Below are 22882 nucleotides of genomic sequence, written 5' to 3'. Positions count from 1 at the left end.
ACGCAGAGTAATTCGATGTAATTGGCCTCTGTGAGTTATCCCACAATGCTCTGCTGTGACCACTCTGCACATTCACACTCTGCTGCACTGCGGCCACCTACACAGGATACAGTCTCTCCCCCCAAGGACCAGGAAATTTTGAATTCCCATTTCCTGTTTTGTCAGCATGGAGAGAGCTTGCTACCAGAACTGATCATGGCAACTGCACACCTCAAATGCGCTCCAGCCTGGAGTCAACCTGAGGTCTTCGATCTCATCAGCATGTGGGACGAAGAGTCTGTTCTGGCTCTGCTCCAAGCCAGCAAAAGGAATTAAGGTATTTACGAAAAGATATTGCACGGCACTTTGGAAAAGGGGCACAGGAGGGACACGCAGCAGTGCCGCATTAAAATCAAAGAGCTGAGGCAAGAGGCGAACAGCCATTCTGGCTCGTCACCAAAGACATGCCGTTGTTATGAGGCACTGCATGTGATTCTTGGCGGTGACCCCACCACTGTACTGCCACACAGCATAAATACCTCAAGAGAATCCAGGATGAATGAGAAGGACTCTGTGGATGAGGAGAAAAACATGGGCCAGGCGACTGGGGAATCCATTCTCCCTGAAAGCCAGGAGCTGTTTGTAACCCCAGAACAGCCCAGCTGGACGCAGGACAGTGTGAGTGACTAAGATGCCGGGGAAGACACATCTGGTGAGTATGTACTGTAAATCTCATTTCTATGGTTATCTCCCCAGTTCAGCTTGTTGTCATAGCGGAAAAAAAACAGTGTGCTGCTGGGGATGGGCTTTCCTTGTTAGTTCACCTAAGTAAGGGGTTCCCCCCCCCGGGAAAAGAATGTTTATGTGCACAGGGATGCTCCGAGAATCCTCCAGGGATATCTCCAGGAAACTTTCATTTAGGTACTCTGGGATCCTTTACAGAAGGTTTCTGAGGAGGGCAGCCTTATTTCATCCACTGCGATAGGACACTTTCCCCTGCCACTCTCTTATTAATTGTGCAGGCAATATCATGGAACACAACATAGCAGCCTACGGGCCAGGCCTGAACCCAGATGCTTGCAGTAAATCCTCCCTTTGGTCGCCTAGGGAAGATGGTGCAAATTTGCAGTACCCGCTCCATACAATCGGGTTTTTTTTTCCCTCTGCCATAGGAGGTTTTTTGAGGTATGTAAACCGCAAGTTACAAGACAGCATGTGACTATGATAGGTCTTAGGGGTTGCGAGATGGGTGTCCACATATGGTCTCGCCCAAGGGAATTTCAACACCACCCATCTCACCCCCTCTGTTGTTTCAAAAACAATTTTTGGGAGGGTCAAGGGGGCGCAACAATCCTGCTGGTTGGGGAACTATGGACTTATGCAGCATGCACTATGGGGATTTCCCTGAAATGGATGCACCAGCCGCTTACTTCCCATGGCTGGAACGGGCACTACAACTCCTGCAATAGGTAGAGATTGGTATGCGGGTCTGCCGTTCCCTTGGGAACATAAAGGGGAGTTATTTTTACATTGTGACACTGCTTTTCATCCATGGGGCCAGCTAACAATGAATACCTTGTGCTTTGCTTGCCTTTCAGTGGACAGTGCAGCCTTCAGCTCAGCATCTACTACTCCCACAGACCACCTGTCGCAGATTAGAAGGCAAAAAAGATGACATGTTCACCAAGATAACGAACACCTCCGCGGCTGCAGACACAGCGCGAAGAGCCTGGATTTCATTATCAGAGAAAATGAATATGGACATGGATAACAGGAAGGTGGCCCAAGAACGTGAGCATTCAACGCAGGATGAGATGTTGTGCATAATGAGGGATCAGTCGGACATGTTGAGGCGTTTGGTTGAGCTTCAAGAAGAACAGCAGCAGGATAGACTCCCTCTGTAGCCCTGCAAAACTCTCAACTCATGCACTTTTGCCTAACCTCCACTCCCAAGAGATCTAGGAGGAGGTTGCGCAGGGTGCAGTACGAGCAACACTCCACACCAGATAAGGGGAGCAGAAAGAAGTACCGGCCTCTTTAAGAAATGGAAATGTGTTGTTTGCTATTTGCACAGTGAACCTTTCCTCTGTGTCCCCTCACAGCCCCATTACAATGCATGCAAAGTGTTGAAATAACTTCCTTTCCCTCCACTGTTAATGATCAACAATACAAATTTACTACTTTAAAGATCATTACTTTTTCTTTATTGAGACCGTGGTGATTACTACTAGGGGGAGAGGTTAGCACAGTTCTGTGGTGGTGGGGAATGGGAAGGGAAGACAGAACACAGATTTTTCAGAAACATTAGGTCTCACTGTAAAACTGACTTTTCAAGGATTCCCTGAGGCGCAGCGCTCCATGATTGGCTCTCAGCGTTGCACTGCTGAAAATTGGCAGCTACCCTATTTGCCTCCACAACCCAACCCAACGGGAACTTCTTCCCCTTGGTCTCACAAACATTTTGGAGCACACAGTATGCAGAGATAACTGCTGGGATGTTTTTTTCACTGAGGTCTAGCCTAGTGAGTAAACTGCACCAGCGCACCTTTGAACGTCCAAATGCACAGTCCATGACAATTCTGCACTTGCGGAGTCGATTATTGAACCTCTCCTTCTCGCTGTCCAGGTGCCCGGTGTACAGCTTCATCAGCCAGGGGAGCAATGGGCACGCAAATTCTCCAAGAATCACTATTGGCATTTCAACATAGCCAATATTTATTTTTTGGTCAGGGAAGAAAGTCCGTTTGCATCTTTTTTAACAGATTTGAGTTCCTAAAGACGCGCGCGTCATGCAACTTTCCAGACCACCCCACACCGATGTCAGTGAGACATCCCTTGTGATCCACAAAGACCTGCAACATCATTGAGAAGTATCCCTTTCAATTAACGTACTCTGTGGCTAGGTGGTCCGGTGTAAGATAGGGTATGAATGCCATCTATCAGCCCCCCACATTTTGGGAACCCCGCTGTGGAAAACCCATCCACTAGGTCCTGCACATTTCCCAAATCACTACCCTTCTTAGCAGAAGTCTGTTAATGGCCCAGCAAACTTGTATTACAGCAGCTCCCACAGTGGATTTGCTGACTCCAAACTGATTCCCGACTGACTTGTAGCAGTCTGGTGTTGCTAGCTTCCACAGAGCGATGGCCACCTCTTCTCCACTGCAGGGCCAGTCTCAAGTGAGTGTTCATGCATTTCAGGGCTGGGGACAGCTCTACACAAAGTTCAATGAAAGTGGCCTTTCGCATATGAAAGATCTGCAGCCACTGCTCATCATCCCACAGCTTCATAATGATGCGATCCCACCAGTCAGCGTTTATTTTCCAGGACCAGAAGCAGCACTCCACTGACTGCAAAGGGTCCATGACAGTCAGCAGCAAACGGGAATTATTTCATTCTATGGCTAGTAGCAGGGCATCTTGAGACTGAAGGCTTTAGAAAAATGGTGTGAAAAAGTGTTAGTCTGTTTGGGACAAGAAGGGAGGATGTCACATCATGGGAGGACAACAATCTTCCAAAAGCCTCTGCAGCTAGTTACACTGTGGGATAGCTACCCACAGTGCATTGCTTTGATTATCGACCCAAGTGTGGCTAGTGGGGATGCAATCCCCCAATGCAATGAGTGTGGTGTGATCACGCTCCTGCGACTTCTAAAATTCGGCGGGTGAAGGTCGATTTAAAATGACTCGACTTCACTCTACCGTGTAGACATAGCCTGTGATATTAGTTCTAGCTAAAAGAAAGAAGCCAAAGACGACTTTTTACCAGATGGATTTACTTTCCAGAACTTACTTCTTCCACAACCCATTTGAACTGCACCTCTCTTCCCACAAGTAGTGGAGGCAGTTCAGAGTTGTACATAAGGCTGCAGTGTTTGACGACAGCTCTTCTGCCCTCATGTCAGGTGAGTATTTCCAAAGCTCTATGGCAGCACAGCAGTCTGAGTAGAATAAACAGAACTGCACCACCACCTTATCAGTGTTAACTGTACAGATGGGCCCGGAGGAGGCTATTGTATAGGAACCTGGAGAACTTATCCTAGATGACACCAACTGGAAGAGGAATCAGTCCCAGAAAGGAAATAATCAGGTGACCAATTTCCATTCTGGATCTTTACCTCTCTTTAATCTCTGACAACTGGAACAAAGTGAGTACTAAGGAAAAGTTAGTAGGGAAGGAGAGGGAAGATAGTTAGACAGGAACTGTTCTTCCAGTTCCCTAAAATTAGAGGTATTAATCTGTTTTGGAATCACTGCCTGGTGCACCTTCCTGCCAAAGGATCTGCTTCAGAAGAAAGAGATCAAGCCTGCCATTCTCTGTGAAAGTGTTGAAACCAGGTGGCAGCTTGATTGTTTTCTTTTGTGGATTTCTGCTCAAGAGGGCACTATGGAATGTGCTGAGGGAACTCTGATCTCCTTTTGGCACTGCTTTATCTGAATATGCTTCTGCAATGATGGAATTGTTCCATGTCACTGTGGAAAATTTCGATGATTTCAGGCCGGGACATTTTGGGTGATGGGGAAAATTAAGGAAGAATCATTTCCTGTGAGTTCTGGAACAGAGTTAACTTTGGTTACCCAATGACTCTAGTACCTAAAGAGCTACTGTATCCTCCTGGAAAATGCAGGGAGGCTCAAATCTTTTACAAGCAGAGATTTCATAGACTCTTCCTGTCAATGAGATTGCAACTAGACATCTTTATGGAAAAAAATATACACGGATTGGTTTGTTAGAGCTTGCAGCATTATGAGTAGATCCCAAATAGGGAAGACAAAGCAGCACATTTATCAAGCCAATAATCAGATGTAAACAATCTCATCTCATCCCTTTATGTTAAAGAGTGTAGTGATGAGATGCAATGGTGAAGGTGTTAGGCCCAGATCCACATGAGCTGGAATGTTGTGTTTTCTAGACTTGATCTTCTATCTTGACATCAGTAAGAGACATTTGTCTGATACCCTTTGTAGGCCAAGAAAAAAGAAGGCCTGTGCGAGGCTAGAAGAGTCTACTGTTTTGGCATATCATCCCAACATATTTATGATTTGCTGCTCAATAGTCCAGCTGTTCAGGCCAGGTAGTCCGAACTGGGATGCAGGAGCAGGCCATAGAACAGGTGTTCCTGCCTTCTGTGAAGATGATATGAAGCCTTCTGAGTCATCACCACTACATCCAAGTACAATGGTGCTGCTGGCCATTTGGAGTGATAAGAATGATTGGCAATTCCTCCTTTTTGATCTTATGAATCATTCTTTCTAGTAGCACAAGTGAGGGATGACAATTCGGAGACAATTGTCTGGTTCCTATCAAAGCTTTCTGGCATTGGGAAAGTCTAGCTCTCCTAGTGTCTCTCTCTCAAGTCCTAAGTGGATGATCCTCAGAGGAGACCTAGGGGATCCTCTAAGTTTATCATGAACCCATGTGCCTGGAGCATGAAGATGGTTCCCCTGGCAATAATGCTGTGGTGAGATTTTTTTAGAACAATCTCAGATAACTAACAGGTAGAGATGAGTCTCCTGGACTCATCAGCCAGCCTCCATCGTCACTATCAGTACCTTCAAGAAAACCCCCAGATGTAGATGACGTCTCAAAGGGCAATGTTTCGTCTTAGCAGTAGCGACTGGGGATATGTAGATAAACTTCTGCCAGGTGCACTGACAATAAAAGGTTTCCTGAAGAGATTGCAACAATAGTGAAACCTGGAGTCTCCATCCTGATTATTGTCATTTTCATTGCCCAGTTCAGGCTCCTGAAATCTAAATGGACCAATGCACCTCTATATCTATAATCTTTTCTTGAGATATAATGAAAATAAGATAAAGCCCTGACCACCTTTTGTCTTGAATGACGGGCTCCACTGCCTTTAGCTGTAGGAGGTGCGAGGTCTCGTCCATAAAGTATACAGGCTGTACTATCTGAATTTGATTGGGAGCAGCAGTGTTAATTTCCAGACAGAGACAGGCTCTGTTTCAATCTGGACAGTACTGTTTTCCAATCTGAGCTTCCTTCTAGTGTTCCAGCTCCAGCGGTAAAATAAGTCTTTTCTCTGGTATTTTTGTTGTTGTTTGGAATTTAAAGAGCCCTCATAGGATGGTTTGTACTTTTCTCCTTGGACTTTGCTGGAGCAGGTAGCAAATCCACTCTAGCTTCATCATGTTATCAGCTGCCACCACCTCAACTTGCTGTGCTCCTCCCTAAACAGGATTTCTCCTGAGGATTTTGAGGCACAGAGTATTTACTTTGAATAACCACTTGTTGTCCAGGCTTCAGCCAGAGAGTTACTGACTGATCACCAGAGTTAATTGTCACAGCTCCCACTAAGAGGCATAGAGAGTCAGTGGACCCCTCTAAACACCCTTCCCTCCTCCCACGCGTTATGGATACCTTCTTTAAAAACATAAATACATAATGCAGCTCTTCAGGGGGTCTCATCACTGCTGGGACCCCTTTTTTATTCAGATTACTCCATTTAGCAAGCTCAGACATGATGGGGGGTAGGAGAAGAAACAGACAGAAGGATTAAGTGGTTCTGTCTATGGACAGGACCCCCTAAAATACCCAATGGAACAAGAAAGTGGGAAGAAAAGATTTTGCCATTTTTGCTCCAAAATCAGCTTTAAAAAGATGACGCTAATGAATAAAACACGAGTGCTCAATTACTACTGTGCTTTCACTACCAGAGGGTAAGAATCTGAGCCAAAGGCAGAAGGGTTGGGCCAAGCCCCAGGACTTTGCAAACAAGTCTGAACAGCATATGCAGGAATAGAGGAGGCACAGCCCAAATATTTCAGACTAGGAGAGAGGACAAGCCCTAGAAAAACAGTAGATGAGGAATCCATATAGTAGCACCTGTGGCAAGTAAAGTGTGTGTTAACGTTATTCTTCTGGTAAAATGAGCAATACTTCAAGAGTGATTAAGGCTAGTGATAAAGATGTACTGAAAGCTGTTCTATTATTTTCAATGTACCTTTCTGCTTAACACCCCTGAGGGTGTATTTTTGTTCTCCTTCCAGAACATATTTAAACTGGGGGCTTATGGTTGCCACATGCTATGCACTTATATTACAATGATGAGTACCACTAAGTACCTAGACAGATGGAACTCACTATCTTATGAGAGAAAGATGATTGTCAAAATGAGGGGAATATCTGCTGACTCAGGAGTTTCGTGTTTCTGCTGCATGCAAATGGAAAATGCTTCCACTTGGCAGGACAGCACTAGTGGAGTCTTTTCTGCTCTTATTAAGGATGGTTTGTACAGCTTCAGAGTAGGAATGTTCTAATGTTGATGCCCATCCACAAACCAAGTCATGAGACGAAGCCCTTTGGGGTTGGGGATGCTTGAGCCTGCCCTTCTCCCAAGTCAAGAGATCAGGAAAGGACTGGATGCTGATTTGAGGACAAGATGACAGTCATGAGAGATTTGAGAACCAAAACCACCCAGGCCAATCGAGGATGATGATGAGAATCATGCCCTCTCCTGACAAATTTCCTGTAAGACCTGTTTGGAGCGGTAGGGGAGGAGAGGTCTGACCAGGGGAAAAGAAAAGCATTGCCCTCAAAGAGTAGACCTAGAGCTCCTCTGGAACAGTACATGTTTCATTTCTTGTTCACTTGGGAGGTGAAGAGACCCAAGCCAGGGATCTCCCAATGGGGAAAGATTCTCTTCACTACTGAATAGTGCAATTCCCACTTGTGACTGATGATGGAATACCTGCTCAGGGTGTCTGCCAATACATTATGAGTTCCCAGGAGTCAAGCTGCTGACACAGGCTGATACAATTTCTGATGCACCAATTCCATAGGGTAACTGTTTCTACATATAAGGGGCGGATCTCACCCTTCGTTGTTTGTTGATGTAAAAGACGGCTGCCATAGTGTCTGACATTGTGAGGACATGGTGGGACTGGATACATTGCAGAAAAACATTGCAAGCTTTTCAGATTGCCTAGAGCTCCAAGAGGTTGATATGCATCCTGTCCTCTTGGGGCATCCAGTATCTTTTGCCATGTGGCTGTCCATGTGGGCTCCCTAGCATAAGAGAGAGGTATCTGTAATCATCATCTTGTTCAGCAAGGCTGGTGAAAAGGGGACTCCCACACATGTCTGATGGGAATCTTTCCACCACATCCGAGAGGACATTACTCTGGAAAGAATTGTTTCCAGGGTATTCATGCTGTGATTGGTTGGTGAACACACTGTCTGGAGCCATGCCTGAAAGCCACATAGATGGAGCCTAGTGAACGGAGTAACGTAAGTGCACAAAGCCATGTGCCCCAGGAGAGAAAGAACTAAGTTCTCACTGGAGCTTGAGGGTTGCGCATAACCTGATCTATCCAAGCACTGATGGTGCGAAACCTGTCCTTTGATTGATAAGCTCTTGCCGTGAGTGAATCTAGGGAGGCCCCAATGAAGTATATAGTCTGCGACTTCACGCTGACTCCTAGGGAAGAAAATAGTTGAAGCATTAATGAGGTCGACTTGTAGGCTTCCTGACATGTACTGGCAATAAGACAATCATCGAGATGGGTAAGACAGTGAAGCTGTTCCATCTGAAGTGAGCTGCTACTACCAGAAAGACATTGGTAAAGGTCCTGGAGGCAGTGACAAGGCTGAATGGGAGCGCCTTGTACTGGAAATGGTCGGGACCCGGCCTGGTGGCTGGCGTGAACATCCACGTGAAAGTAAGTGTCTTTCACATCGAGAGCTGTAGAGCAAATGTCTTTTTCCAGAGGGGAAACTGAAGCTCTGGAACAGCAAAGATGTCTTCTGGTGTAGGATAAGGCCATGTCTACACTACATGGTTTTGCTGATGAAAGTCAGCTTTTTTCGACAAAACAGTGGAGGTGTACACGCTGCAATGCTCCTTCCGCCGATGTAACTCTCTTGCTTTACCAACATAATAAAACCACCTGGATGAGAGGCATACAGGTTTCTGCAACAAAGCTAAAGCAATAGTGTCAGTGTAGACACTTCATTGCTTATGTTACCATAAGTGGCCTCCAGGACATGTCCCACAATGCCCATTGTGACCAAGTTAGTCACCAGTTTGAACTCTGCTGCCCTGCAGCCAGGCACACAGGCATCTATCCCTTCCCCTTTAAAGTCCTGGGAGCTTTTGAAATTCCACTTCCTGTTTGCTCGGTGTGGAGAGCTCACATTGCATCTTCCCAACTGACGACGCCGGCTCAAGGTCAAGATCAAGGAGCTGAGGCAGAAGTACTAGAAGACAAGAGGGGGGTGGTTCAATTGTTGGTCTGGTGCATCACCAAAGACCTGCTGCTTCCATAAGGAGCTGCACACCATCCTTGGTGGTGACCCCATCTCCACAAGCCCTGTGGATATCTTGGGGGGCTATAGACAGTGGCCAGCAGAGCGAACTCTGATGACGAAGCGGTGGACGAGAAAGTGGAGTTGGAGGAGGATGGGGGACAGGTGACAGGGACATCTGGTAGCACGGTGAACCAGGACTTTTTTTTTTTTTTTTTTTTTTTGAAGTGACTCCCAGCACTCTAGCTCTGGCGCACCTGATGCAGGAGAGGGAAGTTTGATACTGCAGGGAGACATGAGGTAAAGTTCTGGCAAACTCACCACGGTAAGGGCTCTTGCCGTGCTGCATGCTTGCCAAGGGAAAGTGAGAAAGTGGTGTATCCAACTTCTATGAATCAAGGCCGTGAGTGCACTCACAGTAGAGCCTCTGTCTATTGTTTCTTTAGCTTCTGTAGATGTGCGCTTGAGGAATTCCTCCAGCACACCAGCTGTGCAGCTCTGTCTGATAAGATGACGAATCAGGAAGGGTAAGGAAGATATGTGTTCAGGAAGGTGTTGCATTCTCCTGATTCAGCTGATAGCGAGCAGAAAGCCTGGAGAGAGACTATCACTGCAAGTTGGAAAATGGACATCCAAGAGAGGAAACGGAGGCAGGAGCAGATGCTACAGACACGAGGTCCCTGATTGCGCTGCAGGCAGAACACATGCGTACTCACCTCCCCCTGCAGCCCATACAGAACTGCCTTCCATGCTCTTCCCACACTCCTCCTTCTCCACACACATTCCTCACATGTTCCTGGGCCGGCCCAGTACCCCATGCACTCCAACCCGAGGAACGTGTTTCAGAATGACTGGTAGACATACACCCAGTTGGGAGAGCCTCATTTAAAAAGTGCTCGTTTGTCATGTCCCATTTAGAAAAAAAGTGTTTGTGTTGCTGATGAATAAAAATGTAGTTATAGAAAGTAAATGAATCTTTATTTGTCTCCACACAGCAATCACCACTCACTTCTCTACTGTGGAGGGCAGCTCTCATTTTGGTGTCCCTGCTGGAGGGCAGGGGTGAGCGCTACAGACCGTTCCAGGAAGGAGGATCTGCGCATCCGAAAGTTCCGCAGCCACTGTTTGTCATCCCGGACCTGCATTACGATGTGATCCCACCACTCAATGTTTGTTTCCCGAGCCCAGTACTGACAGTCCATTATATGCAGCTGTTCTGTGAATGCCAAAAGCAACCTTGAATTGTTTCTTTCCACGGCACATAGCAGGGCAGACACCACGGTGTGATCATCAGATTCGCAGCTCATGAAATACTGTGGGATCAGCCATGTTGTGCTCATAATGCTCATCTCAAGACTGGAAAATAGTGCAGGATCCATGCTTTCAGACAGAGATGGCAGGCACAAAGTTTACTGGGGCTGTTCAAAAGCAGCATGAAACGTACTTAGAAGTCCAATGAATGATGGGACAGAGAAAAATGCATCATGGAATAGTAAGGCTGCCCCATGAGGCACTGCGATCCATTTCCAGAACTCCCAGTGGCAGACGGTCGTGATTTGCACAGTGGGATAGCTACCCAAGATGCATTGCTCTCTCTGTCGATGCAAGAGCACCAAGTGTGGACGCGCTCCACCACGTGGACATGCAAAAGTGGTTTAATTATGGCGGTAGATGATCGTCGACGTAACTTAAGTCGACAAAAATGTGTAGTGTAGACATGGCCTAAGTCTCTGACCTCCCTGGAAAGAAAGGGGTACAATCCACTCATGCTAACGGGGTCAGAGGAGGAAGGCTGCACGTGGCCAAAGTGTGAGACAGCGATGGTACTGCCAGCAATAGAAGCCCTTAGCGGTTGAACAAGGGGGTTTGCTCAATTTAGGCAGAATTGTGTTGGATGTCTTTGAAGCAGACTTGCTCTTATGCTTCTGCAAGCGTTCTCTACCTTTACAACAAGGCCACAGCAGGGAATCTGTAGGTCTGAATTGCCCTGCAACAGAGTAAGACCTCGCGACAGGAGGCACACTCCATGGCGATTCAGGCTAATGTACCGGGAGGTCCCTCAGCTCGAGTCCAACTTCAGCCTCATGACTTTCTCCATGGCAAAGATTGTAAAAACTATTAAAAACTAACTAACTATAAAGATCTATACACAAAAGGCACTAAGGCAATCTTTGAAGTATTTACAGACCAAAAAAATCAAAAGGAGAGCTGCAGATCCCGGAGGTTCCTGCCAAGGCCGGGCAGTGGTAAGAAGCAACTGGAGAGGCAGTCAGTCTGCTCCAATCTTTATCCCTTCATTTGGAAGCACAAGGAAGGCAAAGGCACATAAGCAGACCAACACACACTATTTGCAAGAATTCTCCAACTCCAGTTGCTCAGAGCGCATGTGCACCCCCAGTGGCATACACACAGGGACCAGCCCTTGAAGTATTGCTGCTTTCATGATAAAAATATATGTTCACTATGATGTAGGTGAAACTACTGTGATTTAACTAACTTGAAACCAGTTCTCCTCACTGCCCTTTGCAAGAACTTTTCTTTCCACCCTTTATATGTTAGCCTCCCTGCGTCTCAGAGCCCGGGATCCAGCCCAAGACAGAACATCTGCTCTGCTAATTTTAGTTCTGCAGTACAAGCCTGGGTCAGTTGACCCGGGCTCTGAGACTCACTGCCACGGTTTTTCTGTTCTGTTTTGTGCTGTATAGAAGTACCTTAAATGATTTAAGAGGCTCACTGTGGAACTTAGAAGCCTAAGTCGCTTCTGAAAACTGGAATTGCGTTTCTTAGGAGCCTACGGCACTTTTGAAATTACTACCCAATGTCTCATTTTGGTACTTTGGCTTCCAGTTCTTTTGAGCCCCGTTATAGCAGCAGCACAGCTGTCAAGATGTTCATCACTAAGGATGGAGGAGCACATAATGAGAATAATATCAGAGCAAAAGTTACCTCACGTGCTCTTTCAGTAGGTTCATGATGAGATTTAGGCTCAGGGATAGGATAGCTCTGTTTAGTCCTTTCTTGCTGCTGCTGCTGCTGCTGCTGCCGCCTGTGATCATGCTGTAGTGACAGGAGGTAGGCTTGCTCCTGTTGCAGCTGACGCTGGAGCCTCTCTGCTTGTCGATGCTCCTCCATCTCGCGCCATCTATATTCCTTTGAGAAAACGCGTGAATAGTTCAAGATGTGACACTGAACTTACGGAACGTATTTCCCTCTCCATCCCGTTACCAAAAAATGTTCATTATTTTTTTTCTTAAGTGTAAGGGATAGAGAACTAAGCCAGACCAAAATGGCACGTGTTTCCTGTTGGGAAAGTGGAGAGTGTATTGCTAACCTTGACAGAACTGGAGAGCTACAGCAAAATGTATTTTAGTACAAAATTATTTAAAATAAATCCACTGTAATGTTCAAAAAACAATGATTTGGAACACCACTAGGCCATTGTATCCTGGGGTTGATTTACGTATCATGTGCTTTTGATCTGCAGCATAAGCACTATAGTTCTTCACTGAATGCCAAGGTCTGTTCAAAAACTTGACCACCAAACCAAAACTGTTCAACTTTAACATAAAGCCTCCTCTTACTGTACAGAAAGCAGTATGACCATACAGTACTTCTCATGTGTGCCTGTCAGCCCACTACGCTAGCATCAATGGCCTTTTAGTCAAGCTCCATTGTTCATACAGTTAGTGCAGCTGTGTCCGACTAAGGGCAGCCTAGAACTGGCCAGATGAATGAATCCTATAGCTACTGAACAAAACAGATACAGTGCGTTACCAGTAACATGGCCTGCTCCTGGAGCAGCTGCTGCTGAAGAATTTCCAAGTGCCGCTGCTCCTCTTCTAGCTGTCGCCTGATATACTCCTGTCACATAGAAATTACCCAGCAATAAATTTATTCAAAAGGAATGCATCAGAACCACCTGAGTGGAACACCACAAGCTACTTTCCCAATCATCTTTAAGTGATAAATTAACTCAGTGCTGGATTAATGCCTAGAGAACCATTTAGAAAACCCTATCATCTCAACTTCTTAGTTGGCTGATGTATCCTGGTTTGGACTACCGTGATTTTCAGGGCATGGGCCATAGCTTGTTTATGTATTTTGAAAGTGGTTTCAAAAGAAGCAAATGCATTTAAAAGTTTTGAGAGTTAAACACAGCAAGTCTTACTCAGTACGGCCAACACAAATCACATGCAAGTTTTATTAAAAATTAGTTTTTCACGCTTGTGTGATGAATAGTTAGCAACAGCAAGAGTCAGGCTTAGTGTAGGCAGACCTTGTGCAAGCTTCCCCACTGGGGTTCTGCCAAATGCAGTTCACACCTGACCTGCCATCTCCCCTACTAGCCCAAATCAGAAGCCTCTCCTCAGCACACACTGCCAATCTTGCTGAATTATGCAATGGTTATGACAAAAACAAACATCCACTAGGAAACAGATTTTAGACCAAACAAACTCACTTTTTCTTGCGACCTAGCCATAGTTAAACCTACATCAAGAGGTCAGAAGCTAATACATTTACCCACTACTTCACCTGGCCCCCTATACCAACTCTAACTATGAAGTACCATATCAAAGCAGATAACATCCTATCATGCAAGTAATGAAAGTATGTAATATATGCATGCGTGCAACATACACACACACACACACGCGTACAGTGTATGCATAAAGAAATTAATGGTTCAGACGGGAGCTACAGAAAAGTCTAATGATAGATCGATGATGTAAACCAGCTTATCACAAGTACTGTGGCAAATCCACAGGTTAGGTTAAGAAAAATAAAGAAAGAAATGCGTCACTTCTTCAAACCATGTAGTGGCACAGTTTGACTGTTCCAGTGAAATGTGTGTCATCATTGCCACTACATTTCTGTGACTTCATAATTGGCATCTAAACATTTTAAGTTGATACCTGGGATAAAAGGTATCTGCAAAAATTACTCTTCGTGCATTCATCCCAGTAGGCTCAACCTTTATTTTGTGCCCCATGACTCCAAAATGTCAAACACAAACAAAAAGTCCATTGTATTCAGAAGGACAACAGTCCATAATATAAGGACACCACACCCCTTTAAGCAGAACAATTAGATATTTCTGGCCAAATCCTGCTCCCACTGGAGTTCATAGGAATTTTGGCATTGACATCTGTGGAAGCAGGATTGGGTCCTTCATTTGGAATGAATATTTAAAGAGCACACAAAGTAATTATAACCCTGATTAAAGTTTATAAAGGATTTTTAAGTGCGCAGATTTCATGCATAAGTACCACAACTGAGTGACACACAGTTTGGAAGACCTCACTTCTATTTTAAACATCAAGAGCACATTTACAGTACTTAAGATATTCTAAATGTTGTCTGAATTGGCATGTTTTTGGTGGATTTTTCCCCCTCAATATAAAAAAAGGAAACTACAGGGCAACTCAAATTAATGTAGTGTTATGGGTTCATTTCTCAACTCAGCATATTCAGTTATAGCTAAGCCTCTGACTTAACTCATCCAGCATGACGAAACATTAAAAATAATATGTTTCTATCTTTCTCTGAGCTCTCCTGGACTTGGCTGATCCTGTGAGAGCTACTGTTCAACAAGGAGTCAAGAACGGATTTTCAGTATTTGTTCAGCTTTCTTCTTCTGTGGGTTTTAGTCAAACATTGGGTGTAACTTTAGTTTAGAGCCTTCTGAGGGTAACAGTTAACATTTTGCAAGCAACATGAAGGTTGCTTTATTTCCCCATAGAACTTTATGTTCTACTTTTCTGCGTAGGTCAAGGACAACAAAGAGGGCAAGCTGGCTGCCCCAGTGTTAGTTCTTTTGTAATTAACTCATTTTTAAAACGTAGACCCACAAACCTAATGTGCTTGTATCTGTATCATGGGCTCACCTGTTCTCTCTCCACTCTCCTCTTTTCTTCCTCTGCTCTCCTCCTCTCTTCCTCTTCCTTACGCCTCCTCTCCATTTCTTCTAGCCGTCTTTTCTCCTCCTGTTCTCTTCGTCTTTGCTCGCGCTCTTGTTGCCTTCGAGCTTCCCGTTCTCTTCTTTGTTGCTAGAGACGGGAGGGGGGGAGGGGAATAAAATGCTACTTTTAGTGTTACCAAAGAGAGAAAGTTGGGGTTGATTTCTACTGGAAGGCTGGTAAGTGAAGTTTGTGGGCCCCAAATACTAACAAAAGTTTAGGGAGGAGGAGGAGAAGGAATGTTCCTCCATGTAAAGTAAACTATTCCATACATCAGAGACAAGTATCCAGACATTGTCAGTTAACCTCTTGAGCTTCTTCACAACAAGATTGCACAACGTTTTCCTGAACACTAAGGGGTTCATTGCTGTTGCTGCCCCAAGACAAGATGTAGAGTTCAAACTGAAATATCTCTGAAGAAAGAATGTAGTTAGGTAGTAACATGCAGTCAGTCACCTTCTGGATTCCATCAGCCTTTCCCATTATCCACATTTTGCCAAATTTTGCCAAAACAATTAAATGAAACAGTCCCTTTCTGGATCACTCGCAGCTCAAATAATAATCCTCTGAATATTTGATAGGCTTTCTAGTCAGTATGATATGTTGTATGCTAAGAATTTGACTGCTCGTGCAACAACCAAACAGATGGAAAAGGCACCACACATTAATTTATGGGCAACAAAGTTTGTCAATGAAGAACTGAGGTTGTCCAGAAGTGTCTCACCTTTGCAGAACATAAAACCCACCTATATTTAAGCCTCTGAAAACCAAGAAACACAGGGTTACATCTTTATGGTCGCATAGATAAGCTTCCAAACTAAAACATGAATCAAATGTAAGCTGGTTCAGTGATGTTTGCCTGAGTCTGCAGTCAGCCCGGAACAATAGTTCGGAGACATGTGAACGAATAGATTCATGTTCACACAGCACAAACTTGATAAGCAAGGCTGATACTTAAACGTCAGTCTAACTGCTGATAATTGTAGCAGAAACGTCCAGCTAATGTGCCTACCTCAAAATCTCAAACTGCCTTCCACGTGTTCCCAAGTGCCAAGAGACCCAGCTGTCTCCAGCTTAGTTGCCAGAAGCTATTTCCCCTGACAATTTTGACAATCTGCTTATGTGCTTCCAATACAGAATTCTATAACATATTGAGAATAAAATTTAGAGGCAATGCAACAACCTTAAATTTAAGTCACAAGAGATAACTGTAGTGATTATTCTTTTTCACGTTTAATACAAAAAACATCTTTTTTAGTTTATCTGAAGCTGCCACAGAATCAATCTGCTGTGCCAGAGTGCCACAGTAAGCAGGGTCCTTGCCAGACAATTTAGTCAAACGTGTCAGAGGAGTTCACGTGGTCATGGACATAGGTGATCTCTCTGTAACTGTGCACACTGCAGCACTAAAGGCCAAGCTGCTCTTGCTCCCTTCCTGCACCTGCTGCTTGCTTTGCTAAGTACACAGACATCTCGACTGCTGAATGTACAGTAAATAAAAATGCCACTGTTTTTTCCTTCCTACTGGGATCAACACTTTCCCCAGGTGCAGGGGAGAGTGGTTGAGAGGAAGGTGACTAACAGTTTAAGGCTCAGAAACACATAATTTATACTCTACGCTTCCAGTTCTTCTTGACTAGTCGCAATTTTGGAAGCTACACAGCTTTCTTAGACACATTTGTTCTCATGCACCCGCATCACATCTATTGGCAGCGCTCCTGCTTTTCTTTAGTCACCTGAGGTTCACCACCACCTTCCTTCTCCTCTTCCAATTTCATTAGACATAATTATGCTCTTTTCTCCAGTATGTATTCTAGAAGTCTCTAAACACACAGACTTTGCACTTTTCCCTCTGAGTAGACACCTAGGTTTCTCTGATTTAAACAACTTCTCTTCAATGAGTAGAGATGCAAAAATAGTAAAGGTAGCTCAGGAAAACAGTGGAGTTCTTAGGTTTTGCTACTTGTTTTTTAAAGCACATTACAAGGGTTCAGTGGGCTTTTTTGTTTCAGAATATACAAATCTCTTGTCAAACTAATTCTATACTTAGGCCAAAACATTCAAATGCCTCTTGGCTAAATCAAGCCTCACAGGTTCTAAGTTATGAAGTAGAACAAGCCAGTTGCCTTGAGGATGCAAGAGGCAACACACCGTGATTAGTTAAGATGCATGTTTATTAGCTCTAACTCTTCTTATCTACAATTACTCTAACACTTCTTAAACAATTTTTCAAAGAAAATAATTCTAGGCTTAAGAAAACCTCCTGATCCCCAAAAAGCAAAGACAAAAAGTACTTTCTGGACATAAATAATCATCATGGATCAACATTTCTTTCTTGTTATTCCTGCGGGACCAGCACTAAATAAACAAACTGCTCTGATTTGCTGAAGTATTTCAAGCCCTGACAGGTCACGGTAACAGATCTTGAGATTATATTATTCTGATTACTTTCTTGCTATTCCCCCCTCCCGTATTTCATCTTGAGCTGTTCTCAAGATACTCACAGCTAACAACCAAGTAAGAGATAGAAACCTATACTTGCTCTACCTAAGGCTATGTCTTCACTGCGGCAGGCATCGATGCAGTGGCAAGTCTGAGCAAGTTGAGCAAGTCTGCAAACCCACTCAGTCAAACAGAGAGCTCTCTCTGGTTGACTCAATTAGTCCACCTCCCCAAAAGGAGTAAGGGTGCGTGGACGGGATGGTGTCTCCCGTCGACCGCCCCGCCAGTGTAGATCAGCCCTTAAACAAAAATACTTGACAGCAGCTATCTAATTATATAAATCCTTCATATGCAATTCAATGGCTCAAAAGATAATCAGCTGCTCAGGTAATGTCAGGAATAACCTTGGAGAACGCAAGATAGATAATGAGAATAATGCAGTTCTAAGGTCCATCTTCATAACATACCAGGGCTAGGTATGGAACTGGTATACCATTGGGAAGAAGAAAATCCCAGCATGTGTTTCTCATTTTCCTGGTTCAGAAGATATTGCACCTTCAACCTGATGTCAGTCCCTCCAACTAACAACGGTTATTGACACTGGTACAGGCATATTGCAAATCTTGGCCCAGTGTCGGTCATTCCTTGGTAGATGGAAACAATTTGGGTCATTTTAATAAGATGAATCTCATTTCTTGAAGCAATGGAAAGGTTTTCAGCAATGACTATAAATAGCAACACCTGATAAGATAGCAGCAACAACAACGAAAGGATTTCAAAATTGACTGGTCCAAGGAACATGCCAGTTTCCCACACAATTATGTCAATAAAAGACTAAAATTCTATGTAAAAAAAAAAAAAAAGAAAAATCTTGAGTTTCAATATTCACAGTGCATGCTTACCACCCACTAAAAGAAAAAGGGAAAAGAGGAAAAGAACTCTGCCACCAGCCTGCACTTAAGCCAAATCTCTGAAGCACAACCATGCTACTGTCCATGTGTTAAAGCACACAAAGGCATGGAGTTTCTCTACACCAGTTCTACCTTCCTGTTAGCACCACTTTGGCTTACTTGCCAAGTCTAGGCTCCTGGTGCTGCTTACCAAAACCACCAACTAACTCAAGGTCCACAGAGTATGCATAATCCCCACCTTATAAGAGAAGGACTTCCCTTGCTTTGAATATGATCTCTGAAAAACAAGCCACTGAAGCAGCAAACACTAAATACACAGAATTATTTTCAACTGGTGAGGAGAGCAGATAGGTATTGTGATAAAAATAGAGTAGGCTCTGAGAAAGGTTTTCGACATGAGTAATGATGCTACTAGCTAACTACAGATTTCCTTACTTTTAAAGTAAGATGATTCACTTGACCTCCCACTGCGTATTTGTGCTTTTTAACCTAAGATCACCTTGTTGGCTAGTCTTAAAACACTTTTTTTTTTTTTTTTTGAGGAGTGAATACTGAAAGGGTAGGTTCACTGGAGCGTTTAGGTTTGACCTAAGAAACATCACTCATGACAGACTCTTTTGGTCTAGGATACAAACTGTAAGTGTTATTATATAATTTCCTTCTTGATTTTAAAAGTAAGGTGCATTAGTTACTATACCTCTAATCATACACCACAAAAAATACACAAAATTTGGTGTATCTGCACATACCGAGTGGGCTAGGTAGCATAGGTTGTTACTCTGGGGCTAAAGCCAGTTTTTCAGATCTTCTTTAGCTAAAGAAGATATAGGGTAGTCTAGTACCAACCCTTCATGATTCTGTATGTCAGATGAGCAGATGATTATTTTCAAACAACTAGCCACTAAAGAAAAGGCAAGCTACCGAGCACTGAAAGGAAAGTTCCAAGAAGTGCAGATGAAGCAATGATAAAATTGCTAGAATTGTGACACTTGCCCTCCTAATGTCACCCATAATGCACTTTTACTCAGGTCTCATAATGGTTCATGATTTTATAGGTCTAAGCTCCAAGACTATGCAGTGTACTCTGAGTTACCAGAAGGGGGCAATGCAACTACACATGCAAACTGCTAGTATGCACATAAAAACAAATGAAGTACACAAGAAATCACGAATGATGAATGCATGGACCAGAATACATACAAAACCACCTCTACATATCTATCTTATATCCACACGAAGGTAGATATATACATGCATTAATGTTGGTGACAGAGTACTTGGAGGTGGGGAGAAGACAATAAAAATATTTTCTCCTGGTACATATTAGACATGAGTAAGTGTAACCAACCCAAAATGTGGGCAATTCAAATGAAGTGGAGCCTCTTTTGGTGTTGTAAAACAAAGCGCTGGCAAAATTACCCTCTCCACCTCAGTTGTGCCCAATTTAGGTTCCAATAATCAAAACTGGAACCAATTATATCAAAACCCTCTGAATTATGGTGGTTGTTTTTATTATTTGTTTTATCATAGCACTTAGGAGACCTAGTCATGGAGGCTCAGGTACATACAGGACTTCAGATACAAATAGGATTTGTGCCGCAACTAGTTGTGATTGTGCTAAATCAAAACTAGACTCAGTTTTGCCAACCACTAAGTCAGTTGCTTCTTCATTCCCTTCAAGCCAAGCATTGCTTTTTTCCATTTTGCTGTAGAGAAACGTTCAGATGCAGGCACATTTAAAAAAAGAAAAGAAAAAAAAAAGAAAAAAAGAAGAGGTCTGGGACAACTCAAATTTCTCTTTTTAACCACCTAAGTCTTAGGTGTCATACAAGTTATCGTTCTACAATGCAGATGTCTAACCAAAAACTTGCATAGGTTCAGATAATCTTCCACGCTTCAGCAATGTATAATTTCCTCCTTTTAAGTAATGCAGAAATTATAAAGTCTGTGAAACAATGGTTTTCAGTAGCCACTTATATACTTTTTTAAAGCAATCTTCTTTCTAATACTGCTAAGAATAATACACTTTTGGCACATAGCCTAAACATGGTTCTTGTGACAATCTCTGTAAAAACTGTCTAGGATATGTGCCAAAATTGTAAGAACAAGCCCCCAATTTTAATTTAAGACAGACAGACAGATAGATACTGGCAACATGTCCAGGGAGACTCTCTAATTCTCACAAGTGAATGTCAAACAGAAATGCCAAAAAAATGCAACTTCCATTACACCAACCAAAGCAGCACCAGAAACCCATGTTCAATTAAAGATCCAACAAACTGACAAAAGCCAGGAGATTTGAAAGTGACACTATCCTTACATCTTATTAAGCTTTTCTTTCTTTACCTGTTTCTTCAAAATACAGAGTAAATTAAGGACAAAGGTCTATCCTTTTGGTTTCTTGGCTTTAATCTCCCTGTGTCACAATATTAATGTTATCTAAGCATGTTTCTTCCCACATCCTCTTAAAGAAGGTTTATTTTGGCTAAAGCTTTCCTAAGAATTTCTCAGGTTGGATAGATACCTCTCCAATAATAGAAGATCCAAATAACAAAGCTCAAAAGAACTAAATATGGCTGTAAGCATTCTGATGGGGGCCATTTTCTTTTTAAAACTAACTTCTGTTGACAAGGCTTTTTTCCCCCAAAAGCTTTTATGGCAATTTCACCATAAAAAGTGAGGGAGTATGGCAGAGGTTATAGATCTGGCAGATGCAGAGGTTTTCTCCTCCAATTTTTCATGGTCTATTGTGTAACTCTATTCCCAAATGCATCAATCCACAATATGCAACGTAACTACGTTGCTAACATTGTAATCAATCAGTATGAATTCTTTTTGCAGTAGCAAATTATTCAAAATTGCTCTGACTTTTCAAAAAAAAAAAAAGGGGGGGGGGGGGAGGGAGGTGAAAGAAAGAATATTGTTAAGCAAAAGAAAACATGATTTTATAAACTAAATGAAAAGCTACCCAACATGCTTATGCTGGAATAAACTGAACAGTCAAGTGAAGGATAGGTTTTGTAACAGAAAACTAATCATATTACCACACTGATTCATCCTTGAAGGAAGTAGGCTTATACATATAAAATATTGATTTTTTAAAAATACATAACATTCACTTACAGGGACCAATTTGAAAAGAGTGGGGTTGACCAAATGCAACTTCCAGTTGATTTAGCATTTTCATTGTTTAAGTTTTGCACATTTACACATACCCTCTAACACTCAAATAACCCCTTTAATTAAACTTTAGACTCTTTCTAGCAAACAGACACATTGTTCTGTTCCTATTATTTGAAGCACCTTTCCTTCTGAATTTAGAGCAATTTCAGATTAAAAAGGTCATATTGATCATGGCAGATTAAATAAATTACATAACTTAGTTATAAAAATACCTAAAACTAGAGCATTCAGGTGTTTAAAGGAAAAAAATGTTTCCTTTTGTAGTAAGTGCAATTTCAGATTAACAACATCATGCAGGGGACTAGGCAATTTGTTAGATTTTGGTCATCCCTGAAGGTATTAATTCAAACCCTGACTCAAGGAAAAAAATAAGCCTCTCATTTTAGCTTTCCCTAGTCTTTATGACCAGATAATAAAATTGCTGCACAACTAACAGTTTCTTTAAAACAGGCCAAGAACTGGATTGGCAATGATGTTTATCTTGGCAGTTTGAGGATGGTGGGGGAGAGACAGAAGAGAAAGGAAGCTTGTATAGCCCCTTCCTGCTGCATGTGTGCGGCTGGGTCCTTGCTATCAGTGCCTCCTTATAAAAGCAGTAAATTCACTCACACATTTGAAGGGGGTTGGGGAAAGAAGTCTTCAGGTGACCTGCAAAGCTTTTTTGAATTTTATGTTACAATATTTTTTGTGTTAGTACATAATACAAATCTTAAGTTGTAAACTTGTGTGTAAACTTGATGTACTATGTGAAGCTAATCTGGTTTTATTGCACTGTTAAACATTATCAGTGCTTGGAAAACTAGATAGCTTTGATGAAGAACTACATGCCAAATGAACAGCTGTAACAGCAAATCAGCAACAAGGGTCATTTGAGGACAATTGGAATTTGACCCTGTACTTCCTGAAGAGCCAAATGATTGGTTTCACTTTATCTCCTATACTCAGTTTTGGACTGCTAAATTGTTTAGAAACCTTTCCATCTGTCAGAACCCAAAGAACCTTTTATTTACTTACTGACTAGCTGTCTTGTTTGACCATTTAAATAAAGAACTTTTAGAAACAAAATAAAAATAAACTCACAAGGGACATGGTGATGTACACAAAGCTTAAGAGCAAGAAAATCCAAACAAACAATGTAAGCA

General features: G+C 43.0%; 1 protein-coding gene across 4 annotated transcripts in view; it reads right to left on the bottom strand.

The window, feature by feature from the left end:
• MAP4K4 (mitogen-activated protein kinase kinase kinase kinase 4) overlaps positions 1–22882 on the bottom strand; it is a 232675-nt gene that overhangs the window by 45556 nt on the left and 164237 nt on the right. For all 4 annotated transcript variants that reach the window (XM_067563574.1, XM_067563575.1, XM_067563576.1 and 1 more), the window contains exons 13-15: positions 15133–15294; positions 13022–13108; positions 12194–12397 (exon numbers count right to left, since the gene is read on the bottom strand). In XM_067563574.1, the coding sequence (XP_067419675.1) occupies positions 12194–12397; positions 13022–13108; positions 15133–15294 (453 nt within the window). The remainder of the gene's footprint in view (positions 1–12193; positions 12398–13021; positions 13109–15132; positions 15295–22882) is intronic.

Source organism: Emydura macquarii, unplaced genomic scaffold (assembly GCF_026122565.2).
Source record: "Emydura macquarii macquarii isolate MOO-44397 ecotype Brisbane River unplaced genomic scaffold, CSIRO-AGI_Emac_v2 contig_2531, whole genome shotgun sequence".
Taxonomy (NCBI): domain Eukaryota; kingdom Metazoa; phylum Chordata; order Testudines; family Chelidae; genus Emydura; species Emydura macquarii.
The sequence above is the reverse complement of the archived record's forward strand: the minus strand, read 5'-3'. Positions and strand labels throughout refer to the sequence as shown.